This window comes from Simochromis diagramma, unplaced genomic scaffold (genome assembly GCF_900408965.1).
Source record: "Simochromis diagramma unplaced genomic scaffold, fSimDia1.1 OVJJ01000208.1, whole genome shotgun sequence".
Taxonomy (NCBI): Eukaryota; Metazoa; Chordata; class Actinopteri; order Cichliformes; family Cichlidae; genus Simochromis; species Simochromis diagramma.
In genome coordinates this window covers 3,053,513-3,078,034 of record NW_024386789.1, presented here as the reverse complement: position 1 = coordinate 3,078,034, position 24,522 = coordinate 3,053,513, and the positions used below count along the sequence as shown (strand labels likewise).

Here is a 24,522-nt window from a genome sequence, read left to right as displayed (position 1 = left end):
CGGTAGAAAGCTTCCTCTGTGCCTCTAAGACAGAGAGGACGGAAAGGAGAGGGTGGCATTCATCAATGTCAAACCCTGCTCTCACCTCCTGGTTAGCCTGTACTGGTGTGTGTCTCTGTGTACCGCCACATATCCACACACACAGGCAGGAAATGCTTTCTCGCACTCACGTGTCACTCTGATGTTTTGGGGATTTTTTTCTCATCACCTAATTCTTTGTCTTTATGCCTCTGAGAAGTGAAGTATTCAGAACACTCCAGCTCTTTCTCCGCTGCGTTGTCCCATGCCTTCCTGCTGTGGATGTATACACAAGCTGGCTTTGTCCTCACGGTGGCCCAGTTTTTATGTCTGCCCAGGCTAATGTGGTGAAAAATTAGCTTGAGGCACACCAGGGAAGGTTTTCGGGTCAGCGGCATGCAAAGCACTTTCTGGTGTGAGACAGCTGCATATATGGACATTGAGAGTTAATACACAGGATTAACAACCAATCATCTATAAGACCACCGTGTGTCAGGTCAGGTTATTTAGGTCAAGGTCTGAAGTAGCAATTTTTCCTCCACCGTCGTCTTTAAATGATTAAAATGCACACCATTAAATCTTTTACATGCATCTGTTTCTAAGGAATGTGCAATACTCATAGATTTAGTGAAATTAATGACAAGAAAATCAAACATAAATACCATATTTCCAACGTGTTTTCTAAATTGTTGGACTGCCACACTGTTAATGGCATCACTTTATGGTGCCCTCGTTTTCTGCCATGACTTAATGCCACGTGACTGAACAATTAATGCCACCAGCTGTTTTTGAAGCAGCTGATGTCCATGGCAAGGGTAGTGGAAGAAGACATAAATTCCACACACTGCAGTTTAAACTTGCATAATGACCTGAAAATTTCTATTTTTTTTTTATTTACTTCTACAAATCCAAATCTGTGAAATTTGGGATGCTGTGTAAAATATATTAAAAAAAAAAACACAGGAAAAACCCAACACAGAGGGTATATCAAGCGATAAAATTGACACGTTTTATTGTTTCATGAGAAATATTATATCATTTTGAATTTGGTGGCGGCAATACATCTTAAAACACGGTTTGGACAAAAGACAAAAGCTTGGAAAATAAGGAGTACTAAGAAACACAGCTGGAGGAACATTTTACAGCTACAGATCTTAGAGAAGCAAAATTGTGAAGACTTAAATCTCATCAACAGATTACAAAAATTTGGTGAAATCTCTGTACGTGCAAGGACAAAGTCGAAAATCAGTCTTGGATGTCTGATCTGTGGGCCCTCAGGCAACACTGCATTATAATTGGGCTCTATCAATCAATCACTGGGAGTTGAACACTTCCAGAAATTACTGTCTGTTTGTTCACTGTGCCATCTACAAATACAGCTTAAAGCTTTATTGTTGCAAAGAAGAAACAATATGTCGACCCGTCGTCTTCTCTGAGCCAAAGCTCGTTTAAAAAGGACTGAGACAAAATGAAAAACTGTGGTCAGACCTCTGGAGCAACAAGGAGAGAGAGCCTGCAGCTTATAGTCAGTGCTCCGTTTTTAAAGCCTGCATTTCTGATGGCACTTGTGTTTGTAAAGTTGACATCATATACAGGTTTTAGAACAACATATGTTCCCATTCAGATGATTACTTTTTCAGGGTAGGCCTTGTAAATTTCACCAAAACAATGCTAAACGCCATACTGCATGTATAACAACAGCGTGGTTTTGCAGTAATAGAGTCTGGATGGTGAACTGCCCTGCCTGCAGTCAGGACCTGTCTGAAAACATTTGTCCATCATGAAACAAGAACTATGACTAAGAAGTCCCAGGACTGTTGTGAAGCTACTGGTCTTAGTTCTCAGAGGTTTATGGACTATTGTTAAAGAAGAGCAGGTGCTCCAGTTTTTTGTTCTTCTTGTTGTTTTTTAGAGATATGTTACTTCCATCAAATTCAAGCTGAGTCAACAGTTTTCTTAAACTCGTTTGTTTGTTAACCTTCTGTGTTCTGTTGTGAGGGGTTTATGAGATAAGCAAATCATTGCATTCTGTTCTTATTTACATTTTACCCAGCACCTCAAATTATTTGGAACTGGAGTTTATTATCATTTTCTAGTTTATTCTGATTTTGCATTAGTTCTTTGGGTTTGGTTGTCACGTTTATTATCCCTGCCTATGTCTTCCCTCTGTGCTCTGTTCGGGTGCCTGAGTTTTGTGTTGTAAAACAGTCTGTGTGTTTCCTGTTTTACTTTGTAGGTCTGTGTCTCATTATGCCCATTAGTTCCAGCTGTGTCCCCTCCTGTGTGCTATTTCCTGATTACCTGGTGTGTGTATTTATAGTATGTGTCTGCCTGTGCTCCTCGTCGCGTCGTCTGCATTTCTCTGCATCCTTTTGGTATATCGCCGTGGCACTCTGTTCCTCGCCTCGTGTCCTCTGTTTGTGTTAGTTTTCCCAGGTTAGGTTTCTGTTCAGTTCTGCCCTCACCTTGGGTTTTTCACTGTAAATAAATCTCCACCTGCACCTCCACTGCCATCTGCATCTTGGGTCCTCGTTCATTCCACCACACGACTGCTGCCCCAGCCGTGACAGTAATGCCACCTTTAAACACTAACAGTGCACAACTGACAGACATCAGAAATCATCAGTAGTATTTATTGGCAATAAAATTAATCTTTATTCTTTAATTCCTGCCGTCAGGTGTTAGTTGAAGACTCAACAATTGTAATAAATATACAGTACCCTTGAGGTTTGACTGTCACATATAATCCTGGGGCTGTCTTAAATGTTAGAGTAATTAACTACTCCACCACTATTCATTTATCTGGTGAAAGGATTTCATAAGAATTGTGGTTTAGAAAGTTTAAAGAAATCCCCACGAAGGAAATGCTCTTAGATTGACTTCAGCAGGTTATATTCTGCTCTGAAGTTCCCTCAGGTTAATCACTCTGCATCCCAGCACAGCTTTGAGCTTCGGTGTGAGGAGTAATTCTAATACTGCAATACTGCAACGTGCCTTGCTTTGAGCTGCAGGTGGCCCTCTGTGTTGAGTCCGGGCTAGGATGCTCTGTGGTTTTATTAGACCGTGCTCGCTCTGGCATTTGCACCACACTCCCAGTGGATGAAAATATCCTACCAGGCATGCTTTTGCTTTTGCTGGCCCTCACATTCATCTGATGGCTGTGCTCAGATCCAACACTCACATCCAGTCGATGTCACAGTCTTTGCTGTGATCGGAAAGTGACACGACAGCACACTCGTCTGAAATAAAAATGTGCCGTCCTGCTGTACACTTTTACACCACTAGTTTTTGTTTCTCTGATGAGTAAATACACCAGATTCAAGGAAACACAGGGGTCAAGGTCTATGAGTAAGAAGACTTCGTATTACACTGAACGGGTATTTTAAAGCTATACATAATTAATAGTTTACTAGATTGGTTACCTCTAAGAATGAACTGAAATCCAATTATCTCACTTAAAGACTCTTCTGGACAAATGAGCCCGGCATTAAATCTTCATGTTAATTAAATCCATCTCCAGTGGTATGCATCCCAGCATAGCATACTGTCTTTCCATATTATCTGTGAGGAAGAGCATTTTCCACCACAGGCAGGGGCCCAGTGATGAATCAGAGGCGATGACATCTAAATCGTGAGTCATCAAAACAAACCAGCCAAATGAATTAGATGTACCTTGTCAATGGGCTGACTCCTGAAAAGAGAGCACCCCTTTTGACAGCAATTCAAATGCTTGCTCTGCGGTAAAAAAAAAAAAACTTTAAAAAAACATACCGTGTGCACACCACAAACAAAACGCGTACATCATTAACATTTCAACTGACCTTTTTCTGTGTCAAAATACACCCGGTGATGTCAAATAGCATCACACACACACAGAGGCACACAAACACCAGGAAATACCACCCGCCCTTGAATCAGAGTCACGTTTAAAAGGCTTCACTTCAGGGAGCCACAGTTATTAAAGACACTTTTGCTTATTTTCCCCCAGCCTACAGTCTCATTTCATCTTCGGTGCAACCCATCAGACACACTCCAATGATTATAGGGCCATCTTGTGGTGCTCATAGGCAATAAACCCAGTCACCAAGCACTTCAAAAACACCTCTAAAGTCTTAAAAACAGGACGAAGAGTGCGCTTTTAATGATGATGAGCAAAAATCACAGGGAATTGCTCCAAGTTAAGTCTTCATTTCACGTTGAACATCCAAGCTTGCCACATATCTAATGTGTGATATGCATCATCTCCACTCCCCTTTTGGCAGCTCATATTTTTAGGTTAGGCTGCGTGATCTTCCTGACACCTTCATCTTTCCCCATCCTCCCACCTCCCAAATAATGCCGTCATATGACTACCTGCATTGGAAATATCATTAGAAAAGAATTTTCTCAGTTTTTTCTCTTTTTCCTGCCTCTAACATCGCCACATACACAACAATAATCTCCCTTTTTACTCATAAATGTCTCTTTAATGGTTTAATCTCATTCACCTGAGCTCAAGGTGCAACAACCCCAAATCCAACTGTATTTCAAATTTATTACAGTCACACTGGGACAACGTTTGCTACAACAGATGCTGATGTTCATAAAGTGAAACTATTGTAGGTGTGGCTGGGAAAAAATGAGTCATATAAGGGTGGCATATAAACATGAGATTCAAACTAAAAAAAGAAAAAGTTCAATCATACTTCCATATTTAGTTTTAAATTTAAATTAAGAGAAATTTGTAAAAGATAAAAAGAAACCTAATGCTTGACACTTACTGCTAAACCAGTCGGCCTAATAAAAATATATATTAGGAAAGGGAAAAAAAGGGGGAAAAGAATACGCACTTTCATCATAACAAAAACACCCAACTGCAGTAATTGTGCAATTTCTAGAGAGCAGAAATGAAACTGTCTCATTCACTCTCTATATTACACAAACAGTGTCCTTGGACTCGGTTGGTGTGGTCAGTTTTGCATCAGATGATTCCTCTGGGAGCTCAAATCCCAGCAGAAGGCTGCGGGAGTAGCGAGGGTGAAGGTACCACAGTAACTTTGGTGTTTTGGGACTTTCATTTCCACAAATGTTAACCCTCTTCAGACACCCTGAGTAGCATTGAAAGAAAGGGGAAGAAAACTTGTACAGAGGAAATCTATAGTTAAAGAAATATCCTGAAATAATCATTAAGATTACTATCATTTATACCGATTTTATTTTAGTAACTTCTCTGTTACTTTTCTTGAAAGTTAAGTAAAGTTTATTTATAAAGCACTTTTCACAGATATGTAGTAATAATACAAACTATGAATAACTGCAATAAAATATAATAGAAAATCAATAGATAGATAGATCCAAGTTGGTGTTTAATTTTATACAAATTATGTTGTTTATTTACATTTGGAGGGCACTGGCTATATATGAATATAATGATTTATATTATTTGAAAAATGAAGCAACCTGGCACATTATTAAGCCGGGGCTTTTGTTGTGGGGGTCAGGGGCCCCATGTCAGTGGTCTGCTTGGCCCAGTTGGTGATCCAGCTTTGTATTCATCTCCCCGTGAGTTTTTGTTATGCCTATGCCCAAAAACAAATAGGAGCTTTATTGTTGTGCATGAGGCGTATATAACTAGATATACCTGCTCAGCTTTCTAGTCCACAGAAATGCTTGTGAAGTTGTGCTTTTTAATGAACTTCTCTTTAAAAGACAAACCAGCAGTAAACAGTAAACCTGGCGCTGGGAGGGACTTGTGCTTTCATTGAAGTGTTACTGAAGCCACTCTCCCCTAGTTCACAGAGCGGGGTCAGGGGCCCCCTTCAGGTCTTTGAAGGCGTCTTTCGCGGAAGATTATTAGGCTGCTTAGCGCTGCAGACAGTCAGTCAGACAGACATATTTACAGCATTCACACACAGCTGCGGACTAATTTTGTTTCTTGTTTTTTCCTTCCTGCTAGCACTGCGTCTCTCTGTTTCTTTCTTTCTTTATTTCTTTTTTTTTACTGGCGTTTTGTCCTCAGCTGCGACTGGCCTGAGCCTCCCTGGCAGGCATCATCCCCCTCAGTCAGTCTGACCGCCCACAGCACGGTGGTGTCGGAGGTGGGGGGAGAAAGTGCTGCTTTGTGAATGACGGGAGCGGCAGAGCACAGAAAACAAACTTTAGCAATAATATTTCCGACGGGGAAGTGATTTTACATCCACTCGAGAAGTTTGAGCTGCCGAACCAGCGACACCTGGACGAAGAGGACCGAGAAAAATCTGTAAGTCGCGACGCTTTTTAGGACCTTGTGTGGCAATGATAGAAATCAGATTGACAGCCTTTTTTTTCTTCTTCTTCTTTTCGACGGAAAGATGCATGCATAGCAGCCTAACCGTGACCGGAATAACTGCAGTGAGATGCGAGATAATTTGGTGAAAGAATTTAACTCCACAGGCGTTTTTCCCCTCCTCTCTCCAACCAAGAAGAGTGACTGCCGTGCAATCTAATGTAGTCTCCCTAACGCACATTTAAAAAAAATAATTAAAAGCTAATGTTAAATACTGTGAAGATTAAGCTTTAGATTGACTCAGAAATGGGATAAGTAAATAAGAAAGGCTGATGCCTCTCTCGTATAGTTCAAAGTATATGTGGCTGTTTAGTTTCTTAATCCCATTTATTCACTTGTGTGGCATTTCATCGTTTCACGCAAAGTTTCCTTCTGCTTGCCTCTGCGTTTCGCAACAATTCATGACTCATTCAGAAGACGTGCATTCCCACTGTCACCATGAACGAAAAAAAAAAAATACACTCATAGAGGACTCATTCATGATATTATGAGGCTTCTCCTCAAGTGGTGAACAACTGTGAAATGTCACTCAGTCTTATTAATACTCCTTAACTAAGTTTATTTCACTGAGGAATGCAACTGGTGGTCTTCCCCCCCCCCCCCCTCTTTTTTTTGTCTTTGCAGAAGCTTCCGAGCTGCTTCAGTGAAGCTGTGAACCATGGCGGTCGGTCTAGCCTGCGTTGCCTGTCTCTGCCTGGTGGTGATGGTTGGAGGTGACCCCTGCCTCATCATCAGCGAGATCAATGCTGACAACCCAAGACTGGACACCACTGAGTTCGTGGAGTTGTATCACACCAGCGGACAGCGGGCCCCGCTGGACGGGTACACCCTCGTGTTCTATAATGGAAACGGAAATATAGCCTACAAGGTGCTGGACCTCAAGGGCCACAGCACGGATGACAGAGGTTTCTTCTTGGTGGGCTCGGTGGACATGCTCCCCAAACCGGCCATCCTCCTGCCGCCAAACACAGTCCAGAACGGCCCGGACGCCATTGTCCTCTACCGCACACCTGCCGCTCGCTATAATGAGAAGATGAACGTCACGGCTGTTGGGTTAGTGGATGCCGTCGTCTACATGACCCGCCGTACTGGAGGTGCAGAGTTCCTCGCGGAGATGCTCACGCCCGGGGAGCCGGCTTTCGTCGAGGATGAAATGGCGCTCGAGGGGGACGAATCAATCGAAAGGTGCCTGCTGTCTGAAGATCGGTGGGGCTTTCAGGTGTCCTCACCCTCCCCTGGTCAGCGAAACAACTGCACCCCTCCTACTGCTCCGTTGACCATCCCTTTAATTACTGAGCTGAAGCTAGGCGGAGGGCAGGTGGAAGGGCTGGTGGAGCTGACGGAGGCTCCGTCTGCAGGTTCTCTGGTACTGGTAGTGTGGGATGGGAAAACAGACCGGGTCAGTGTCAGCGTGGACGTGGATGTGGACACCTCCAGGAACGGGTTGATCTCTGTAACCATAGAGAAGAGCTACATGAAAGGTCAGTGTGTACTGATCCAATGGCTTTCTTATTGTAGTTTAAGCTTATTGTTTGTGGGTCTAGGTTTCTTCTGCTTTTGTAGTTTTGTCATGTGCGTTGGTCATTTTTCATTCGTCTTTTCTTATGGCTTCTCAGGAGATGAGTCTGGGGCAGTGGCCATTTACAATGGAAAAGCTACAGACTTTCCTGTAGGCAGTCCACTGAGCCAGATACAGCCTCTAGATGCATTTGTGTATGCCGGACCCGGAAACAAGCCTAGTGCCAACCTCACAGAGACTCTCATACCGGGCAGGCAGCCGTACCAGCTCAGCAACAGGCAAGACTTGTTGACAGTTTAGTGTTTTTTCTCGATTTTAAGCTCAAAAGTAAAACTCTTAAAAAAAGAAAAAATATATATATATTTGCATGTGTGTGTGTGGATATTTTGACTGTCAGCAATATTCTGTGGTTATTTTTGAGCCAGTAGTTTTGTTGTGCAACATGAGGCTGAGTCACTCAATGGAGGGAAGAGGGTCAGCTTGTGACCAGTGTTCCTCTTTTCTTCACTGTGTGGTCACAGCAGAGCTGTAGTGAAAAGTAGCCTTTGACTTGTGCTGATATTTGCACTTGAATTTGAACACTGCATTTCATTAACACGTCCCTGATAAAAATATGACCGTGTTTTAGAGCTGTTTTAGTTCTGTGTGGATGTACTTAAGTGCTCTGAGCGGATGAATGTATGGTTTATGTGGGAATTCTGACCTACAATCACAGTTATCAAACTTTATGGGATTAATTAGTTCCAAATTCCAAATGACATTTTTCTAAAGCCAAAAATGTCTTAGCCTGATGGAAAAACTGCATTTAAAATTTAAGGTTTTATTATTGGGTAGCATCAAGAGTTAAATGTGTTTGCCCATGGTTCACTATGATTGCTCTTCATATGATTTCTTTATTTTGTCAGTTTGAGGGAGGGCGGCTTCTATCTCAGTCGCTGTGGTGTGGCTACCTGGGCCAGAGACCCTGGCATCTTCTGGGAGGCTCCACAAACTCCTGGGCTGCCCAACCAGTGCCCCTGGCCAAAAATCTGCCCTCACAGCAATGGTAAGTGTTTTGAATGCTTTCCAGGCATGCATGCATGTTTTTGGATTATTCTAATGGAAAATCTTAAGTGTCGATTATACTCCATTGCAGACACACATAGCTGGAGTCCCGATGGCGATGTAGCAGTTCCTGTTATACTTCTTCGAAGTCCACTTTAGGTCTGCCACCTGTGGCGTGTGCATATTTGGTGTATTGTTGCTGGGTCTACAAATTCAAAATAAAACTATGTAAAAGAAGGTGAACAAAATCTAGAAAACACAGCTCCCATTTAAGCTGGACTAAGGGAAAATTGAAAACTGTCCTGAGACTGGTTTTGGAAATCACACATACCGCATCCTCTTAGTTAAAGAAAAGGAAGAGGAGTATTCTGGTTGTTGTCAGTACACAGTTCAAAGGCCAGCCTGTGTGATGGTATCTGGGTGCATCAGAGCACATGGCACCATTAATGCTGAGTGATACAATAGGGTAAATAAGCATTTGATCCCCTGCTGAATTTGCAAGTTTCCTCACTTTCCAAGAAATGACCAGTTTCATTTTTTATGGTTGTTTCATTTTAATGGAGAGAAACAGAATATCAACCAAAAATCCAGAAAAAACACATTAGATAAAACTTATAAATAGATTTGCATGTTGTTGAGTGACATAAGTATTTAATCCCCTAAAACCCAGCCAGAATTCTGGCTCGTACAGATTTATTACAATCAATCAATCAATTACAGATACTCCCGATCTAAGCTCCTTATGTGTATAAAGGACACCTGTCCACAGAATCAATTTCTTCCACCATGGGTAAGAACCAAAGGATGTCAGGGACAATACTGTCAACTTGCACAAGGCTGGAATGAGCTACAAGACCATCAGGAAGAAGCTTTGTAAGAAGAACTGTTGGTGCGATTATTCAGAAATGGATGAAATGTCCATCAGTCGCCCTCAGTCTGGAGCTCAATGCAAGATTTTGCCTCATTGGGTGATGATGACTGTTAGAAAGTTGGTGGATCATCCCAAAACGACAAGGGAGGAGCTTAGTTAGAGATCTTGAAGGCAGCTGGGACCACAGCCACCAAGAACACAAATGCAATCCATTACGCTGAAATGAATTGAAATCTTTCAGCACCTGCGAGGTTCCCCTGCTCAAGTAGGCAGATGTACAGGCCCGTGTTAAGTTTACCAGTTAACATCTATATGGTTCACTGAAGTCTTGGCAGAAAGTGCTGTGGTCAGATGAAGCCAAAATCAAGCATCAACTCCATCCGCCGTGAATGGAGGAAGATAAATGCTGAATATGACCCAAAGAGCACCACAGTCAACGCCCCACAGTTATGGTTGGGGCTGTTTTTCACAATGGGCCATGTGCAATAAAATCTTAGACAATAAGCTCCTTCCCTCAATCAGAACGTGGAAGATGGGTCATGGATGGGCCTTCCAGACCCAAAATATACCACTGCAGCACCAAAGGATTGGCTAAAGAAGAAGCACATTAAGGTTAGTGACTTGGCCAGTCTTCAAGCCTCAGTCCTTTAGAAAATCTGTGGAGGGAGCTGAAACTTTGAGTTTCCGAGTGGCAACCAAAAAACCTAAAGGATTTAGAGTTTCTCTGAAGAGGAGTGACGAACTACAGGAAATGTCTTAGCGCTGTGCTGCCAACAAGGATTTCTCCACCAAGTACTTAGTCATGCTTTGCTTGTGGATCAAGTATTTATTTCACTCAGTGACATGGAAATCAAATTTTTTTTATTTATATTTGGTTGATATTCTCTTTCTGTCCATTATGATTAAACAGGCCATAAAAATTTTAGTTCATTTCTTTGTGAGTGAGCAAACTTACAAATTCATCATAACATGGAATAATTATTTTCCCCATCGTTTATAGCCTGCAGGTTTTAAACTGCCAAACTAAAAAGACTTATTTTCAGGTAAAGGCCTGATGCCACCAAACCACATTTTGCACATATTCCAACAACATGACTCCAGTTGCTAAACTGCGCTGGTTGGAGTCCAGACCTTAGTGCGTCGTGAAACAATAACATGACAAAAGAAACAAGGTTGGATTCATGGTGTATGAAAATCCACGAGTCATAAATAGTAGAACAGACATGTGAATGTATTTATGAGAGAAGACTTTTCTGTGTAGTAAATAATGCAGCTGGCTAAAAATGCTTCATCCTGCTGCTCACCCACCAAGTTTTTGTGGTGCCTTGGTGTGTGGTATCGTGAGGATTTGCCAGTCTCTTCACGCGACGAGTCGTCACATGCACCATCCCAACACAACTGGCAGGAAGGATATCGGTTAGCAGCTTTGACTCCAACAGATGGGAGTGCAGCAAGAAGACGTATTGCCATAATAAAAAAACATCCAATGAGTGTCCGTGGGAAAATCTGTGTGAGCTGTTTGCAGGGAAAGACAGTTTTTGATTGTTGAATTCTTTGGCACGTGTAACATAAGGCGCTACATGCATAGGCATGCAATCAGGGATGGTTTCAAATTGATTTTTTTTTTTCTTTTCATCTCGTCGCAGGAATTTTCCCAAGGAGACGATGAATTTGGTTATTCAGAATTTGCGTGCTGTTAGAGTTGTGACCAGACGTTGATGCAAACGTTGAAATATTATGTTGTTTAGATAAAACTGGAAATGAAAGATTTTATTTAGATCATGTGATTAGAGGGAAAGCTCAGGAGAAGCTGGAGGTTTATTATCTTGTCTTATGTCCCAAGACAATAACCTAAAGCTCGAAGTGGGATTGTTGAGCATATGTGGCTCAATCATTTCTGATTCTCATGTTTTGTCATGCCAACATGTGCCTTTGATTAGCCTTTATGCATGTTTTTGCAGCAGGGTTGATTTAAAAAAAAAAAAAAAAAAATCGATCTATCGGTCTGTCTGTCATTTATTCAAATGTTTTAATTATTTTTTAATTATTATTTTACTTGTTTTATTTTAATATTTTATTGTTATTTTAGTTTAGCTTTATTTGTATTTTCAGTTATTTTTTATTATTAAATATTTTTGTTAAATAAAGGTTATAAGAAAATGGAAAATTGAATGTCTGCTTCACAGGTTATACATAAAACCAAAAAAACTAAATGTCCCACTATTTATAGGAGAGAATCCTTTAATAAAAAAAGGTTACTGCTCACAAAGAAAACAATGCAAGAGTTTTGTCTGTGCAGCTGTTATGTATTTACTTAATTATGACCATGGTGATTCTTCCTCAGGCAGAGATTTGGGTTGTTTATCCTCTGTGACAGTGTGTGGGAACCGTACAACGCCCGCCACTTTGCACATGCTCTGTGTGGTGGTGGCTGCCTAACAAATGCATTGTCTAGGCATGCCTTCACAACCGTTAGGATCAGACAAATAAGAAAGAGCTTTCAAGGAGTTTGTAATTAGTGAGGTCACAATAATGATAAAAAATCAAATCCATTTCTTTAAGGCCCCAAAATAATTTCAGTTAATCGCTGCTAAAAAAAGACAGAAAAGTTGCTGAAGTACTCAAATTACCAAGTGAATATGAAAGCAGTCACACTATGTATGGTGGATGGGTTTTTTTTTTTTTTTTTTTTTTTTTTTTTTTTTTGGGGGGGGGATAAGTGGTCAATTTGTTTCCTGTTAAGAGTTAAAGTTAGAACTGTAGCCAGTTTGATTGACAGGCATGCAATCATGGCCATGTGGCCATGTGACCTCACCTCATGAGTCACTGAACTGATCATCTCTATTGTGCTGTTGCTGCCTTTTGTAGCGTTTTTATGTACTTACCTGTCAAATATTATGACTCGCTGTGTGGTACATCCACATGGAACTTGCTAGCATTAGCTAATAACTTAGCAGTGCGTGTCCTCATCCAAATATGGTCAATTCTGGCTTAAAAACAAACAACAAAAAACCCTGTCATGGTGGCAACAAAACATTGAGGCTTAAAAATCCAAATTTCAGAAACTAGTAGGTAATGTCATGAAGACTGGGCCCATGAGCTGAAAATGTAGTGCATGAATATTTTTCCACAATAACATATCACTAAACCGTAAACCACAATAAATCAGAAAGTGACACATCCAAGAAGTTTAATTAGATGTACACACGTAATCAGACTTGGCAGGAAAGTCATGACGGTTATAATGATCAGCAACCTTGTGCTTTTTCCATTGTTGGCTGTCATTGGTCAGAGTTCAGTGAGGTGTTTGTATTTCTGCATTGTGAACTTCCAACCTTCTCAGTGAAGGTCTTTAAGTTGGTTTTAGGGTAAATTAGGTGTTTACATATGATGATTAATAAGGCAATGAAGATATGAGTTGGTTTTATGGGATATGGCTGTTTATTCTATAGTGGTGGAGCTGATGGATGGAGGGTTTTGTAGCCCCGAGCAGTGTTCTCATTGAGCACCCAGATGGCCATTGGAAAGAAGCTTCTCTTGAGCCTATCCATGTGCATCTCCGGGCTAAAGTAGAGCTTTCCTAAAACAGGCAGCTATCCCGGTGTTTGGGGAAATATGGTCCTCATTAATAAATGATACTGTGTCAGTCTTATTAAGCATGTAGTGCTATAAAAATTCATGTTCTGGTACTTCATTGCAGAAGTCACAGTTTGGGACAAATGCAGATATTTTCAGTTTCAGTGTTCTGTTGCATCCCTAAATGATAACCCACTGCATAAATATTGCATGCGAGACGCGACACACACACACACACACACACACACACACACACACACACACACACACACACACAAGATCAGCTAATATACTTGTTTTTAAGTTTACATACAAACGTGTTAAACCCAAAGCTTGTCTCTCCTCTACATCACATCAGAATCATCTTTCGCTGCTCATGTAAAAAATATCAATAGAATCTCTCATCTCAAAACAATCAAATACTTTCAGACTGCACAACCTATTTTATCACGTTGGAAACCATTTGTGTGTATTATGTAACAATGGCTGTCATTTAGGTATTAATAGATTGTAGGTTAGGTCTTATTAGCGACTGCTGCAGTAAGTGGTGTAGAAAATAGTGACTATGAATCTTGTGACTGATATATAATAGTGATTAAAAAAGAAATGTTTGTGTTTTGAATAGAATTTTTATAATTCAGTATCCTAATATAAGCATGTACAAGACTTTGAAGACTTTATGAGATATGCTCTGAATGTGATGCCAACCTGTCCAGGTCTGCTGTTGAGGGAATTCCTCTTCATTTGTGGATGAGTGAACTATGAAGCTGTGCAGTGTGTCTGAAGCTGATGAACACATCAATTATTAAATGCATAATAAATATGTTAAGGACTTCCTTACATATGTTTCCATTGTGCTCTGAGGTGCAATCATCTATTTAAGAAATTTCATATGTTTTATCTGGAATATTTTTAACATTGCTCCGTAGTATTTTCCTTCTGAAGCAGCTATGTGATCAGTTTATGTTTCCATTAAGGTTGTTCAGCCCTATGACAAATCAAACCATCTTGAATATGATGACAAACGTGATCATGAGATCACTAGTAGTAGAGGTGACATCATACTTTTATCACGGTGTTATGTTTCATGATTGCGCTGTATGTGGGAGTTTAAGAGGGGACGTCGTCAGCTGTAGGAAAACATCACCTTGTTGCTGAGCTGCAGTGGCCTAATAAATCCCTAATAAATTCCTCCTTTTATGCTCCAGTGGTTCCAGGAGGCACAGACTCGCCGCCTCACCTCCCACCCTGGGGCAACACTGACTTCCTGATCAACGAGCTGAACACTGATACACCCGGCGCAGCTGAGGACGGAGAGTACATCGAGCTGTGGCACCCATCAGGCCGCCGAGTCTCCTTGCAGGACATCTGGATACTGCTCTTCAGTGCGCACAATAACAAACCGTACAGGGAGATCAGCCTGAGCGGACACTTCACCACCTCCAAAGGGTATTTTCTGCTGGGCAGCGACAGGTTGGTGCCAGCCCCATCGCTGCGCCTGCCTCCCAACACCATCCAGAACGGACCAGATGCTGTGGCGCTCTATCGCAGCCCCTTCGGCCCACCGTCGGCCACGCAGAGGGGGATTCCTACTAAAGGCCTGCTGGATGCTGTGGTTTATCGACAGAGAGGGTCAGACAGGGAGGCACAGGAGCTGAGTAAAGCTCTGACTCCAGGACAGCTGCCACTGCTGGAGGACCCGGAGGTTCTGCCTGGTGATGAGGCCCTTAGCCGTTGTAGAGGCCTTTACCCCTATGACCTGTCTGCTTTTTCAGTGAGTATTAACATTTCAGACAATAAAGCACTAAGTCAGGATTGGGTGGTTTATTATCTTTTCTGTTTTGTCACAGACATTTTTGAAGTTAATATAGGTCTGCATCTTGTGTCATCCCGTGTAGGTGGCTCCACCAACCCCTCTGAGGGAAAACAGCTGCCCTCGCCCTCCTCCTGCCCCTGACGGTGTGGTTATCAGTGAGGTGGCTAGCAACCACTGGACCAATCACAGCCAGCAGCGGGCCTTTGTGGAGCTTCACGGGCCACCTATGACAGGCCTGCAGGGCCTGGTGCTCTCTGTGTTTGACCAGGAGCGTAGTGGGACCGTCATTGCCCTTCCCTTGACCGGATCTATTAACCGGGACGGATTTTACATCATTGGAAATGTCACCGGTGCAGGTGAGAGCAATTGAAGATTTTCTTTCTTAAAACCAACCAAATCTATTTGCCTCTTTGACTCGCCTCACTTTTTTTTTTTTTGTCTGTAACCGGTTCACCTTCTCTCTCTGCATAGATCAGACCTTCCCAGAGGGCTCCACGATTCCCGGGCGAGGAGCTGTAGTCCTGTGCTACGACCTATTCAGCATCTGCAGAGCTGGAACCGCTCTGACCAACTCCAGCCTCAGAGATGTGCTTGTGTTCAGTGAGAACCGGCAACTGCTGTCCTCTCTGTCCACCACCAGGGGGAGACAAGTAATCCCAGCTCTCAGGTACACACATGACTCAACACATGAATCACACACTTTATAATTAATGATGCCGCTCAGAACCACAGCTTTGTAGAGATATTTCAAGACTTTGTCATTAAGACAAAAGATGTCCTTATTCACAGGAAAAAAAGATCCAAAGAACATAAAACAACACAACACAACACAGAAAGTAACCATTTATTTAGCCTTTTCATACGTTTTAAGTAGGCATAGCTGCCTCCATTACTTACTATACAAATATAACTCAGTGAAATATAACCATAGAAGCCTGTAGCAAAAATGTTTCCTAATCACAGCAAATGCCATATTTGATTAATCAAAGTCTGTCAGACTTGTCTATGATTTGATCAGAAAAACACATTTCAAACATGCGTCACTTCAGGTAATTGGAGCTGTGAAAGTAGGTAGTGAAAGTAGAAACCCAATTTTCTCCAGGTGGTGGTAAAAGGTTCAATCAGGAACAAACAGCTGGAGGCGTGCGTGTGTGTGTGTGTGTGTGTGTCTGTGTGTTTGTGCTGAACTGTGGAGTTCGGCTCATATTCTATCAGCACAAATTTGGAGGACAAGAGGAATGACTGCCAAATGCAAACAGACATTTGAGACTATACTGTCTGTGTTTAAAGGCTACACCATTCGACCATACAGCAAACTAATAGTTGTTTTTATTAAGATTTTTTTTTTTTTTACACTTTCTGGAAAAGATTGGCCTGATGGACAAGTACAGAGATCAACAGAGGTCAGGGTCCATGAGGCCTAGCAGAGTGTCTCTGAGACAAGAAGATTGATGAAAAGATTGATAAGCGTCTGAAGTAATGCACACAGTGCAAGTCTTGAGCCACCCCACATATCTATATATAATTTTTTTTCCAAGTGCACTTGAGCAGTGGCTCTCCAGGCTTTCCGAATGTTTTCCAAAGTTTTTCTTTGCTTGGCTGCTTTTTCACTCACTTTCAGCCAAGTCAATAAAACTGACTATTTTCTAAGAAACTGTTTTTTTGTTTAGCTGTTTAACACTGACTGAGTCAGACAAGCATTTAAAAATGTACCTAATTGCACCTTTGGCATTTTGAGGAATGTTTGTTCAAATTACTGTCAGTATGTGTACCATTCAAAATCACTGTACTCAAACATGCGCTGTACGTGCAGGTCAGTGGAAGATGGTCCCGTCACACTTAGCCGGTGTTCATGCTGTGAGGTGAGGAGCCCCTCATCCTGGACCACCTCGTCTGCCACACCTCACAGCACCAATCTCTGTCCTAGCTCCACCTTCTCAAGTCAGATTGATCTTTGCCTCGGACCGCTGTCCACTGACTGGCAAGAGCAGGTGGGAGGTAAGGCATCTTAAAATGAACGTTTATAAAAGTTTAAAAAAATGTTATGGGATATGGAAGCTTACATGGAAGTGCCTTATACCTGCATTCTTTCTGACTGCCAGCAGAAGGCAACTCCTGTGTTTGCAAAAAGAAGTCAAAATTTATGAAGAAATGGAAAAACAGTCTGATTTCTCATTTTTGACATAATTAGACATTATTTTCGTGGTAAATTTTATGTTAGTTTGTGCTCATTTTTAGCTTCATTGAACACAATTTAATGCCCATTTTATTTTGTTTGTCAGATTCATCCCTTGCTCGTGGCGTCCGGCTTAAAAATAAATAAATAAATAAATAAATAAAATCAAGATGGTCTCATTATAACGCAGTAACTAAGAGCTCACACTCTGTTTTTCACAGACTGCAGTGGTCTTATCCAGGGGAAGGGGGTCTCTGAGGTGGCAGACTACTTAGAGCAGCGATGTCATTGTGGCATTTCTGCTCTGTATCTCCAAGGTGAGCCACTTTTCCACAAAACCAACCACATTAGGCTCATATTCAATGAAAGACTGCAGTAGCTCATCCCTGGTCTTTGAAACAGCTCTAGAAACTTATAGTTGGAGAATGAAATCATTAGGAGATAGGCGGGCTCAGGTGTGGCTTGTTTCCTTTCATCATCATGCCCTATGTCCCTCATAAACACTGAAAAACTGCCACAAATGCTGCTGTTCAATACTAAGCTCCAACCTCCCAGGTTTACAGAGTCTATATGTATACAAAAAAATGCACAACCTGAGCAATTTTTTGTAGAAGGTGAAAAATTTGTCTGTCTGTTCTTGTTTAAGGGGCAAACTTTTCTTGTGTGTCTGGCTGGCTGCGAGTTTGGGGGAGCATTCAGGCGCTGTCGGCCCATCAGAGGGCCCTGATCATCCAGACATCGCATATGAACCTGTCGTCCACCCAGGGAGATGTCTGCTCCTCCCCCACTACCGGTCGTTACACAAGCACATGTAAGAATGACCTTGTAGCAGTTCAGCATCATTGTTTCAAAAAGATTAGCTACAGCAATCAGTCAGGACCCTGTAGTCTGCAGTGAAGTGCCCAATTTAGCAGGAAATCTGCATCATAACCCACCTAGTTACCTGACGTCCGCCTCCCGAGAAATGGAACTGGCTGGCTGGCTGGCACATACCACACGGTAATTAGCATGTAATACAGCACACATAAGCATAAACGTCATCGACTACTCTGGTAGGCTATGTAAGAAATACGAAGCCTTAATCAGGCATAAGTCTAAACTTCTAAATTTGGTTCTTTGGATCCCAAATTTCACTGCATGAAATCAAAGAAATTTCTTGTGTCTCCACTTGTTTTAAAAGGTAATCGTGGCCTGTCTGATTTTGGCACACAGGAATTTGTTGTAGCCTTTTGACCTCTGGTTCAAAAGGCTCATGTAAGACAGAATTTGCCTCTTTGAAAACAAAAATAAAGCAAGTGTAAATCTGTCAAATGTAAAACCTGGAGAGCAACCAGCCTGCCACGAAGTCTGAAAGTACTTAAAGTAATCATTATGATCCTAAGTGTTAACTGCCATCATGATACTATGTTTAATTACATACAGTTCATTTTTAAAGTACTGTGCTGCCACACTTTACATCCTGGCTTTTATTGTGAACCAGTCGCAAGAAATGTGACAGCTGGTGATTGCTCATCAGAAAGTTATCTTAAAAAAAAGTGGAAATGGTAATTTTTAGATTAGAAATGCTGCAGCAGGCTGATTACCTTTAACTTTACTATGTCTTGCTCTCTGCGGGAAATTATTAGATCATATAATTAGATCATTGTGTTTCATGCATGATTTATAAAGGTGAAAGGTGAAGGACCTCCCTAATTAGAATGAAATCTGACCTGCTCTTACCCGTAGTAACAAAAAGGAAATGAGAAAGTAACTTCTTATTATGTTATGTTTATATTAATAATAAGTTCTTCTGTTAGTTTAAATGTTGGAACATTATGCATATTTTTTTATAGTAGGTGCACACTTTACAGTGGTTTAAACAAGAGTATTTTAAAAAGTTCAACATAAGAAGTGAAAGACCCTGGTTTAGATTCAACACAGCAACATTTAAGCCCAAAAATGTAATTATCAATCAAGTAAAGGGTCTTCTCTTCTGCCTGTGAATTTTGGCAGCGTAAGGAACGATTTATAAAGAACTGACCCCACACACAAATACAAATACATGACTAATAGTACAAAGTGAAAATAGACTGAGGAGAAAATAATTTGCTGTTAATTAAAAACTCTCCACAAGACAGTTGGAGTTTCTGTTTCGCTGCCGTATGAAGTATTTCTCGGCTCAGTGTTGCTTGGACTCCTTCTGCTTTGTATTGTGTTCTGTGACCCAGAAAGCTGTGTTTTGCAAAAAGAGATGAGGTTTCTATGCATCAAAATATCTAAATAAAACAAATTCTGTTGCACTTTTAAATTTCCTTCCTAATGTTTAAATTGCTTTTATTCTTCGCTTACGTTTTCAGAAATTGTATGTTATAGCCTTTTAGGTCTGGCCGAAACACAGCAGGACCGTAACATCCACCTTCCCAAGGTTCCAAACAGCCACAGAAACAACTTGTTAGAAATGTTCAAATATTTTGTTTGCTTTAGAGATTTATAGAAGTGTAGGAGTTGGAATGAGAATCGGGGCTAGCAGTGGGCAAAACAAATGAATCTGTAAAGTATTATCAGCTAACCAAAGAGCACCAAGCAAATCGAACAAATTGCCTCCTTATCTAACATAAGCATGAGAAAACCTTGTCATAGCAAATAGCAGCTCACCCCCTCAAACACCTTCAGACTGGCAAGAGCGGCAGGTGGACACAGGTGTGGCTGGTTGGAACGTGGGAAAGGCAAATGAACCACCTGTCCAGGGCGATGGCTGCGTTGGCTTTTTGCTGCGTGTAGGAGGTTGAATGTTACAACACCAATCACGACCAGGACAGTGTAACTTACCTTTGCTCTTCTTTTTAGCATCTGCCCTGGGGTTACAGATAGGGCTGATAGTAGCTGTGATCCTGGTGCTGGGACTAGGAGCTGCTCTGGTCACGTATTTCTACAGGAGGAGGTAAGATCTCCTGCATCATCTCCCCCTTTCATACTACATATGAATGTAGACATTTTTAAATATCTTATCACAATATGGCAAAAGCCTTTTATGGATGTATTTGCTATATAAATCTTTTCAGAAATTTGTGTAATCGTTTGATTTGTAGTGATTCCTGTGATTTAAAATATGTGTGTCAGAGTTCACTACACCACAATGGGCACTGCTCATTTAGCCAAGACCACGTGTCCAAGTTATAATCCAGCCTTGAGCTCTGACTTTTGGGTGTACGCTTCCAGCTGTGAAAGATTGAGTAAATAACAGTTGTAGTCAGAAGTTTACATGTACTGACTGGTTTTGGAACAGATAAAGCAGGCTAACATTAAGCTGCTGGAACGGCCTTCCCAAAGTCCTGACCTCAAACCTGTTGAAAGTCTGTGGACTACTCTTACAAGCCGGGTCTGTGCCAGGAAACCAACCAACCAATTTAAATGAGCTTTGACCACACTTCTTGGCAGAATTGGTAAATATCCAGCCAGAATTATAAGAGAGGCATCTGGCCGAAGTGCTAAGAGACATTTAACAAAATATTAGTTGGTGTCTGTGTTTATCTTTGAGCCTCTATGTATTAGAGGCGGATTAGAGGAAATCCAAAATAAATTCAAACTTCTGCTTCCACTTCTTGTTTATTAAAGTAATTAAACACAACCACTGCACCATGGAGAAAGAGCAATTTAAAGAAATCATTAAAGCCCCAAATTACCATGAAGTTCCTGCTCATCTGAGTGTCTGTAAACGTCTTCTGTAACTATTTATAAAAACTGACCTTCTTCCTGTCAGCACTACTTGTGAAGTTCCATGACTGTTGTAGGACTCCTGCTGATTAGATTACATTGAACTCTTTTTAGCCACTTGCATGCATGTGTTTCAATTTAGCTGCAGACATCAAACTTGCACAGAGTTTGCACAACGTTGCCTGATGAGCTGACCTGAGTTTCATTTTGAGGATTACGGTTAGTAATGAGAGCTACAAGCCAGACACCAGATAGCAGTGTCTAAGCCAGAAGCATGCTTTGTTTTTTGTGGTGTGTGTGTGTCTCTGTAATAATATCGATCAGGATACAGTTCCTTTGAGTTATGGTACCTGACATATCCTCATCTTTTTTGTGAAACCTTCATTCAGTCACTTCCCACCCTGCTTACCAGAACTGGGTTCCCGCATGTAGTGCGCATGGAGGAAGATGAACTGATTATCCAGGATGAATAACTACCACAGGGAGGAAGTAAAACTCACAGGACTATATAAAGACCAGTGATTTTAAAAAAAAAAAGTCAGGAAATGACTTCACAGAAATCCATTACTCTGCGACTTTCTCCTCTAAATGAAATTCACGAGCTAAGGGGTCACCGTTGGGACTAGCAGGAGTGCTGGAGTCCTACAACTTTCTGATCACACATTTTTATGCATTATTAGAGGTATATTAAGTGTATCAAAGAGTGAAACAACACAAGAGCAGATTTAAGGTTCAAACATCCACATTTTCAGGTTTATGGATTGCAGAATTAAGGTGAAAACCCTTCAGTATGTCTTATATTTCTTCAGCTACATCTAAAAGACACTTTTTGTCAGCTGTTTAAAAAATAAAAGTTTTACATTTTGTAACGCTGCTGTGTGCTTTCCCAGGCGTCCTCTGGACTATTACACCATGGAGCTGAGTGAGCACGGGGAGGGACTGTCTGATCTATAATCCAGGCTTTGGGCCAGCGGCTTTTTGCATGTGGTAGTGGCCACGTGCAGGGGAGGACTTCAGCAGAGAGAGAGAGCTACTGTGGGTAATCAAAGGGTTAATTTGACCTGTGGGTAACTAAATGTGCGGCTGTTGTGAAACAAACGCCACAAAGTGTCCTTCTGTCAAAATGACTTGTAATTGTTAACTATGTGGTTGCATCCAGTGTGTGCGTGCCGTGACATTTTATAGCTTCAGTGACATGAAATTAGGCAACCAGTGTGCTGCGTTTTAAAAGTCATAACATTCTTCTTCTTCTTCTTTTTCCTAAGAATCGATGTGCAACCTTTGCCTGTGAACAGTGCTGGTTTCTACTTTTAAAAGAAAGGAAGATATAAGAAAGGGATTTATTTTTAAGTACTTGAGTCCTAAATTGTTTTTCTTTTGCTATGAATGAAGCTTTTAAATTAAGACATTTAAAACAACAATGCTTCTGATTTCTGCAGGAATGCCTGCTGGCACTAAAGTGTTTTTAACACCAGGCTGTATAACAAGATTACATTCTGTTCACGTCTTATGTTTTTGACTTCCTGCCTTGTTTTTCTGCTCTATATTTTGATAGATGACTTTGAACTGTAGTCAAAGGGCCTGATTGCCCTTTAAATGTGAATGTCTCTAACCTGTAATGAGTGTCTGTAACCACTTTTGTACTCTTGGTCAAAGAAAACTGTTTACAGTGTCTCGTTTTTGAAAATTAGAAGAAGGGATTGTGCGAGACGTATGAAGTAATTCCTTAAATGGGGAGAATTTGTTTATAAGAGATGAAATATTGCTTATTCTGTGTTTCGCTTGTGTTCTTAGTGGCTCGGAAACCGCTCTTGTGCCTTTGCCCGGTGTTTCGTTTGATCAGTTGTTTCTCCACTTAATAGAGGGGACAGCACAAGTTAGCCATAAGTGTCAGTACTACAAATATGACGTTGATATTCTCAGGGGGGGGGAAGACATTCTTAGCAGTCTGAAATGATAAGTTATTGCAGGGATGCAGAGAGAATTTTATCAGTTGAGTTAGTTTGAGTTCACTTTTAATAGATTATAAATATCAGACCTAAAATAGTCAAAATTGCCAAGATAATGTGCCATGAATGAGCATGTGTATGCTGTTTTTGATAGTGTTGAAGTGCTGTTTGCCTCTTTGTGTTGCTTTTCTCATCAATGAAATGACCCCACCCCCACCTCCCTGTACCTTTCTCGTCAACTCTAATCTCACAGTAACATTTCTTAATACAACCATGTAAAGCTACATCAGTCCTGTCAAATAGGATTTCAGTCAGGGCCACTATAGTTAAAAGAAAACCTTATTTTTTATGTAGCTCTAGATAAGCTTGTAAATAAGTGGAAAGCCAGAGCTGGGGAGAGCAGCAGCAAGATCTGCGTCAGAAACAGCATGAAGAAGGAGGAGCTGTGGGTGGAGGTTTGCACATGCAACGGCAAGTGTATGAAGGCTAAAGCAGCTTGAGTAGCGTGGCCTAAGTGAGACTGGATGCACAGAACGGTATCAGCTGTGCCATCAGCTGATGTGACGTGGGCTCGCACTGAGATCAGATGTGAGGCCGAGCTAGACTTTGTGGGCTACTGTGCTTGATTTATTTTAGAGATGCGCTGCTGCTTTCATGCGACTTCTTTTCTTTTACATCAATTTAGCCAAGTCAAGGCAATTTAAGATTTTTGGTTTGTTTTTGGTTTTTTTAAGCGTTCGCAGTGATTTAGTGGTGTGGCTTTCCACCTTGTAATGCCCGTTAAATATCTTTTCTGGTATATTTTAGGTTTTTGTGAAACGCAGTGCATGTTGATAGGTTAGAAAATGAAAAGACAGGATGAAGAAGTTGCTCTTCAAGATTACAGATTATACACGGACATGCAAATGAGCTCGCCGCCGAGTGCAACTTTGATGTCTCTAACCTAAAATAAACTATTGTGAGAAAATGGCTCATGCAACACTACTGCGTGTCGGCTTCTTGCTTTACAAATCTGAGCTGACTCATTCACAGAGTCGGGTTTTTGCAGTATTCAAAGTCTAACAAAACTAGGAGTGAAAACAGAAGCATGCGAATGTGACTGAGCACTAAAACGGTGTGTACATGCAGCAAGTACTCTCAGAACTTTACACAACAAACAACATGTCACAAAAAACACTGGAAAAGTTTAAAAAAAATAAAAATAAAAAACTTTGTATCATCTGCATGCACAAGTCATGAATTACAATATGTTTCTCTTTTTTTTTTTCCCTTTTTTTTTTTTTTTTTTAATGGTTTATTTTTCATGTTTTTCCTCAAATGTTTTGCACATTTATTTGAAAAAAGAAGTCAATAAATTTGAAATATGTGCAGTTGTGTTTCGGCAGTCTTTTTTTTAGTACAAGTGACAGCCTGAAATAACATGAATTAATATAATCTTGATTGCAGATGTTCCTACACTTAAGTATGAACACAGCAGGTGCTGTTAATTACTCATATTTATAGCATGTTTGCTGTTTATCACCTTGCTCTGTTACTGCCTGACATGTTAGCGACCT

The 24,522-nt window shown here is 41.1% G+C and overlaps 1 protein-coding gene across 1 annotated transcript; it reads left to right on the top strand.

Moving 5' to 3' along the window:
- The first annotated feature begins 5,765 nt into the window (after positions 1–5,765).
- Positions 5,766–24,153, top strand: si:ch211-183d21.1. The gene is made up of 12 exons (XM_040023435.1): positions 5,766–6,256; positions 6,947–7,803; positions 7,939–8,119; positions 8,747–8,886; positions 14,541–15,106; positions 15,231–15,504; positions 15,620–15,815; positions 16,962–17,146; positions 17,546–17,641; positions 17,971–18,135; positions 20,151–20,244; positions 21,908–24,153. Exons 2-12 carry the CDS (start codon positions 6,981–6,983, stop codon positions 21,969–21,971), a joined length of 2,784 nt encoding a protein of 927 aa, XP_039879369.1. The 5' UTR covers positions 5,766–6,256; positions 6,947–6,980; the 3' UTR covers positions 21,972–24,153.
- The last annotated feature ends 369 nt before the right edge of the window (positions 24,154–24,522 follow it).

Bases quoted from the DNA above. Each gene is read 5' to 3' on its own strand.
- si:ch211-183d21.1 (XM_040023435.1), top strand. From the start codon at position 6,981: ATGGCGGTCGGTCTAGCCTGCGTTGCCTGTCTCTGCCTGGTGGTGATG. The intron at 15,107-15,230 runs GTGAGTATTAAC...CATCCCGTGTAG, and splicing joins ATGACCTGTCTGCTTTTTCA to GTGGCTCCACCAACCCCTCT. The intron at 18,136-20,150 runs GTAAGAATGACC...TCTTCTTTTTAG, and splicing joins CGGTCGTTACACAAGCACAT to CATCTGCCCTGGGGTTACAG.